Raw genomic sequence first — 7,500 nt, 5'->3', positions numbered from 1 at the left:
ATGAAGGCAAAGTCGACCTCGGTGGAATTTGAACTCAGAACGTAAAGACAGACGAAATACAGCCAAGCATTTCGTCCAGCATGCTAACGATTCTGCCAGCTCACACCTTAATAACAATAATAATAATAATAAATAATAATAATAATAATAATAATAATAATAATAATAATAATATATATATATATATATATATATATATATATATATATATATATATATATATACTAAGTAGGAGTGGTAGTTTATTGGATACATACGGATTCTGAACAAACCATTTTCGATGCCACCGCGCCTCCTTTTATAGCCAAGTGAAGAACATTTCGGGAGTTAACGTCTTTTGCCAGAGGATTCGCGCCTGCTCTGCACAACAAATTTCCGGCTTCATGGCTGCCCTTGCTGGCAGCAAGCAGCAAAGGCGTCCTCTGATATATATCTCCTATTTCAAGATCAGCTCCCTGAAATTAGAAATAAGGTAATTGTGTCCACAAGGAATAAACAATGATATTAGTTGAGCAGAATGCACAAATTTTTTAATTCATTAAGACAACAAAAAACAAAGCCTATATGTGTGTGTGTGTGCGTATGTGTGTGTATGTGTGTGTGCGCACGTGTACGTGTGCGTGTGTGCGTGTGTGTATGATATATGCATATATATATATATATATATAATATTAATTATATATATATATATATAATATTAATTAGAGACAAAACCACTATTTTGCAAATCAAACAAAGAAAGACTTAATCCAATACACAAAAAAATTTTAATATAAATTAAATAAAATTATATTCGCCACTACAATTAATTCATGTCTCTTCTCAGGACATTCATCAGGTGGATTTCAGGTCTTCTATTCTATTTTAAGTTATGAAGTCAAGGCTGGTGAACTTGAAATTTTGCAGCGCAAGAGGCCAGAAGACATTTACCGAGATGATTTGGATGTCCTTCTAACTGAGCTAGATCAATTTGAAGAACAAGTACGGGAAGACGAGAAAGTAGATATCATCAAAACCCAGAAGTCTTCAAAGGGTCGTAATATATATATATATATATATATATATATATATATATATATATATGCATCCCCGGTATAATTAAAAAAATTAAGAAGTGATTTTGTTGGTACGGCTGTTTGGAACGCTATAAACCTTACAATAAGAACTATGCGATCACTGCTATTTCGAGCATGCTAAACGTAGTTGGGTTACCTTGAAGTTTGTTTAAATTAGAGATATATCACAACTACAATAAATCACTGAAAGAAATATTCACTAAGCAAGTGAGCATTATTATACAAAGAAATAAACGTAAAATATAAAAATTGTTAGAATTGGGAAGCAAAGGTGAAAATATTATCAAATGGCTAGCAGAAAACCGCCCGAAAAGCGGTCTTTCTGCTAGTTTACATAATGTGTGTGTGTGTATATATATATGTATATATATAAACACACACATACACACACATATATATATATTTGTTTACCAACCACATGGTTCCGGGTTCAGTCCCACTGTGTGGCACCTTGGGCAAGTGTCTTCTACTGTAGCCTCGGGCCGACCAAAGCCTTGTGAGTGGATTTGGTAGATGGAAACTGAAAGAAGCCCGTCGTATATATGTATATGTATACATGCGTGTGTGTGTTTGTGTGTCTGTGTTTGTCCCCCTAGCATTGCTTGACAACCGATGCTGGTGTGTTTATGTCCCCGTTACTTAGCGGTTCGGCAAAAGAGGCCGATAGAATAAGTACTGGGCTTACAAAAGAATAAGTCCCGGGGTCGAGTTGCTCGATTAAAGGCGGTGCTCCAGCATGTCCGCAGTCAAATGACTGAAACAAGTAAAAGAGTAAAAGAGGATATATATATATACTCTCTTACTTTTTTACTTGTTTCAGTCATTTGACTAAGGCTATGCTGGAGCACCGCCTTTAGACAAGCAAATCGACCCCAGGACTTATTCTATCGGTCACATTTGCCTAACCGCTAGGTTACGGGGACGTAAACACACCAGTATCGGTTGTCAAGTGATGTTGGGGACAAACACAGACACACAAACATATACACACACATACATACATACATACATACATACATACACACCACACACACACACCACACACACACACACACACACACACACACACACACATATATATATATAATATATATATATATATATATATACATACATATATACGACGAGCTTCTTTCAGCTTCCGTCTACCAAATACACTCTCAAGGCTTTGGTCGGCCCGAGGCTATAGTAGAAGACACTTGCCCAAGGTGCCACGCAGTGGGACTGAACCTGGAGCCATGTGGTTGATAAGCAAGCTACTTACCACACACCCACTCCTACGCCTATTATATATATTTAATACATACAAGGGTCAAAGATCCTTTCTGAGCCCTAGACTCACGAGGCAGTTTGCCGGATTCTGTGACATATACTCCCCACTGGACAGGACGTCGGTCCATTGTAGGATTACACCTTTTTTTTTCACCTGAGTGGACTGGAACAACGTGAAATGAAGTGTTTTGTTCAAGAACAGCAAGGACCTCCCGGTCAACGAATCGAAGCCAGTCTTACAATTATGAGTGCAGCATCCTAACCAGTAAGACACGCGCTTCTCTTTCTCTCTACACGCCTCACACACATACATACACACATACACACGTATATGCATACATTAAACATTGATATTATATTACATTATATTATTATTATATTGCATTTGTTTCTTACCTTTGATATCAGAAATTCGATGATGTGGCCGTGATTAAATAATGTAGCTCTATGAAGAGGCGTCATTTCTAAAATGTCTTTCTGATGTAAAGCTTTCATGAAACTTTCCTCCTGGAGTTCTGACATCAACGAGACCATGTCTAAATTACCTTGAGCGCTAGCCAGATGAAGTGGATTATAAAGGTCATCCTGAAGGAGACGAAAATCATTTTAATAATTTATACGACATCGTATTCTAGACTGCTTTTTTTTCTTTTGACTGATATATCTATTTTGATAAACTTTGGATGTAACCGAAAAAAATTCACTACTTTTGTTGTTTAATATACCATTTTTGCGGCGGCGGCGGCTACTGCTGCTGCTAATAGCAGCAGCAGCAGTAACAACAACAACAACAAGTACTACTACTACTACTACTACTACTACTACTACTACTACTACTACTACTACTACAAATAAATAAATAAAATAAATGTAACAAACTCCTCACCTGCTTCAAATCAATTCGTGATCCTGCTTCGAGACATACCCTCACAACCTATAATCAAAATGGAATGTAATAAAAGGCATAATAAGTATACAAATAAACGATGATGATATGGTTCTCATGATATTGTAGGGTAAGCAACTATGTTGCACAGTGTGGGCCAAAAGTCACACACAAAATAAGTGCAATAAGCTCTGGAATAGTCAAAAACATGCTTCGAATTTTCTAAAATAGAAAAGATAAACAAAATAATGATGAATACACATGAACCTATACTTGATGAACAAAATGAATAATAATGATGATAATAATAATAATGATAATAATAATAATAATAATAATAATAATAATAATAATAATAATAATAATAATAATAATAATAATAATAATATATTCACTGGGTAATTTGCAAAAGCCTGGACTTGCTCCATGATAAAAACTGGTGGGAACACAAACCACTTCCAGTGCTTGAAAATGACCACATCTCACTCCTCTGGAACTTCACCATTCAAACTGACAGAAAGATAGAGGCAAATAGGCCAGACATCATATTGAAAGACTTCAGACAAAAATCATGCCTCCTCATCGAGATGACTGTCCCAATTGATATAAACGTATCTGACAAGACCTACCAAAAACTGAGCAAGTATAAAGATCTTGAAATAGAAATTGACAAAATGTGGAACCTCAAGACTAAAACACTGCTTGTTGTCATAGGTGCCCTAGCAATGATAGCAAAAGGGGCTGATTGCTACCTAGCTCAGATACCAGGAAACCCTAAAATGGTAGAAATTCAAAAGATAGTGATCATGGGAACTGCCCATATCCTACGTAAAATACTGTCTATGTAATCTCAATTTTTAAACCAAGCTCATAATTTTCTTGTTTTCTTAAACATTCTCTAGAACAATACTATGTGAAAAACCAAATATATGACACCCTAGGCATAATACCAACATGAACTTCTAACTTGTTTCTTCAGGTCTCCGGGTGAGATTTGGAATCAACTTGTACAGATACAAAGCAAAAGTCAAACATATAATAATAATAATAATAATAATAATAATAATAATAATAATAATAATAATGATGATGATGATGATGATGATGATAATAATAATAATAATAATAATAATACTAATAATAATAATAATAATAATAATAATCATGATGATGATGATGATAATAATAATAATAATAATAATAATAATAATAATAATAATAATAATAATAATAATAATAATAATAACGTTAATTGACCCGACATAATTCTTAAAGGGAGAAGAAAATACTTGCAGACTAATAGTTATAGGTCTTTCTACTGATACAATATATTTGTATCAGTAGGAACACCTATGTAAAGAATTTGGTAAACTTAGTAAATATAAGGACCTGGAAACTGAAATACAAAAGATGTGGAAACTTAAAGTAAAACCTGTTCCTGTTATTGTAGGTGCACTAAGTATGATAAAAAAAACGAATGTCAGAAACATTTAGACAACATCCCAGGAGAACCATATCTCACAGAAATCCAAAAGATTGTGCTGACAAGTACTGCTCACATCCTAAATAAAACCCTATCAGTTTAAATGTTTATGGCGTATTTTTCTACCGTCCTCACCAATTCCGCTCACCAAGCTTTCAATTATATTTCAACATCTCTTAAGCTTCGCTTGCCCTAGGGCGCTGGGTGTCTGCCGTCAAGTGACTGCATCAAATATGCAGATTAAAAGTATAAAACGTAATATAAATAAAATGTCAAATGTTTTGGTGCGTGACTTTTGGCTCACTCTCTAATTAAAATAATGGAGACAAACAGATACACACGCACGCGTGCGCTCATATGTATGTTGTATATAAAACAGGGTTCGCAGAAAGTGGTGGTGGTCTGCATTGGTAATAATTATATTTAAAGTTCAGGATTTGAATAAAATATGTATGCTATGTGGAGAAGAGGTATAGGGTGCTTCGACTTTTTTTTCTTGTTAGAAAAAGAGAGGGGAGAAGGCAGAAAGAGGCGGAGGTGAAAGAGAAGGCTACAAGGAGAAAGAGACAGGGAGATAAGACAACGGGAAGAGAAAGGCTGTTTGGCGAAAATCTTTGCAAGTGTGTTTTAAACATTTTAGTGTTTGGCGCAAAAATAGTTAACTACGGTGTTTATAAAAAAGCACGTGCACGCGCATACACACACACACTCTCCCCCTCTGTTTCCCATCTCATTCCTCTCCCCTTCCCCACATGTATTATAGGAAACATCTGGATTGATAAGATCGGAACTGATTAGAAGTGTGAAATACATTTACCTCTAAAGACCCACTCCGAACGGCAGAATGCAATGGTACATTATTATCTTTGTCTACATAGGAGAGTGCTCTGCTCAGGTCTTTCCCTTGGTCTGATACTGTAATAATAATAATAATAATAATAATAATAATAATAATAATAATAAATAAATAAATAATTTTATAAGTGTGTGCACGGATGGAGTTCCAGCTGCGATGGCTGAAAATGAAGGATTTATTGCACAGCTTAAAAGAGTAAGCAAAGAACCGAGTGTACTGATTTCTTTTCATTGTATTTTACATCAGCAAAATTTATTTTAAGTGACACTTTGCAGAAGGTTATAGGTATTGTTAACTATATTCAAGCAACTGCCCTGAAGCATTGTCAACTTCTCAACATGCTGATGATGGATGACGAAATAATTAATTAATGTAGATTTGGCTTATCATTCAAATGTACGTTGGTTGTCACAAGGGAAAGAATTGGTCAAAACATTGTAATTTATCAGATCCAAATTTTTACAGAGATGTTGCATTTTTATGCCAAAGCAAAACGAGTTAAACATTTCGTTGCTAAGCAAAAATAAATGTGTTTCTGATATGTGGAAAAAAATTTGGGTATTTAGAAACAAATTGTCGTTTATCAAGTTTCTTTTGGCTCAATCAAAACTTTCAGAAAAACAGCTTACGAAGGCAATGAGTGAAAATGAAGAAGATATCTATGAATCTTTTGAAGAATACGAGTCAGTTTTAGACTCATTAATAGAAGAATATAATAAAAGATTCAATGATTTTGAAAAACATAACATCATTCTGAAACTTGCTCTTCAGCCTCACTTAGTTGATGCATCAGAGGCTCCCGAAGAGTTACAAATGTAACTTATGGAAATGTCTGAAGATAATATCCTGAAATCTCTGTTTGACATGAAGGAAAATCCCATTGAAATTTGGAAAAATGCGGTAGAATATCCTTGTCTCCGTGAGCTTGCACGCCGATTAATTTTCTTCAACGTACTGTTGTGAATGCACATTCTCGTACTTGACGCAAATCAAGAAGTCTCTGAGAATGGAATTGGCAGATGAGCATTTGGAGGACCAATTAAAACTAAGAACCACTATGTTAGAGCCTGATATGAAAATGTTTTCTAAAAAAAAAAAAAAGAAGCAAAATCAAAGAAGTCATTAATTTATATAAAAAATACTTACTTGCCTAAATTAAATATTTGGAAATGTTATATTCTCGATGTTAATAAGCTACCCTTTTTTTTAAAAATAAGATTATGATTCATTTACTTGTGGAGGCACAATGGCCCAGTGGTTAGAGCAGCGGACTCGCGGTCGGGGGATCGCGGTTTCGATTTCCAGACCGGGCGTTGTGTGTGTTTATTGAGCGAAAATACCTAAAGCTCCACGAGACTCCGGCAGGAGTATGGGGTGGTGACGACCCCTGTTGTACTCTTTCAAACCCAACTTTCTCTCACTCTCTCTTCTTGTTTCTTGAGTAACGCTGCGATAGACTGGCGTCTCGTCCAGCTGGAGTAAAGAAATACATACGCCATAGAAACCGGGCCCATGAGCCTGGTTAGGCTTGAAAAAGGCGCATAAATAAAAGTAAAATAATTCATTTACTTATTACTTGTATACATTGTGCCTGTTTACTTGAATAAAATATTTGAAAAGTCATGCTTTCGATTTCTACACACGTGTCTTTCTTTTATTAGATTACTAATAAATTACTTAGGGGATAAAATTGTTTGTTCCTTCTCGAGCCATGCCTGGCTCATAGGGCCGGTTTCCTTGGCGTATAGGTTCCCCACCTGGACGGGACGCCGGTCCGTCGCAGGTGAGCTGCAAGAGGAAAGAGTGAGAGAAAGTTGTGGCGAAAGAGTCAGCAGAAGTTTGCAATTATCTTCTGCCGGAGCCGCGTGGAGCTTAGGTGTTTCGCTCATAAACACACACATCACCCGGTCTGAGATTCGAACCCGCG

General features: G+C 35.7%; 1 protein-coding gene across 2 annotated transcripts in view; it reads right to left on the bottom strand.

Annotated features, from left to right (window-relative positions):
• Window positions 1-7,500, bottom strand: part of LOC115216486 (transient receptor potential cation channel subfamily A member 1-like) — a 143,069-nt gene that overhangs the window by 45,220 nt on the left and 90,349 nt on the right. For both annotated transcript variants that reach the window (XM_036506704.1, XM_036506706.1), the window contains 4 exons: window positions 5,535-5,632; window positions 3,235-3,282; window positions 2,745-2,933; window positions 258-455 (listed from right to left, as the gene is read on the bottom strand). In XM_036506704.1, the coding sequence (XP_036362597.1) occupies window positions 258-455; window positions 2,745-2,933; window positions 3,235-3,282; window positions 5,535-5,632 (533 nt within the window). The remainder of the gene's footprint in view (window positions 1-257; window positions 456-2,744; window positions 2,934-3,234; window positions 3,283-5,534; window positions 5,633-7,500) is intronic.

Source organism: Octopus sinensis, linkage group LG10 (assembly GCF_006345805.1).
Source record: "Octopus sinensis linkage group LG10, ASM634580v1, whole genome shotgun sequence".
NCBI lineage: Eukaryota > Metazoa > Mollusca > Cephalopoda > Octopoda > Octopodidae > Octopus > Octopus sinensis.
The sequence above is the reverse complement of the archived record's forward strand: the minus strand, read 5'-3'. Positions and strand labels throughout refer to the sequence as shown.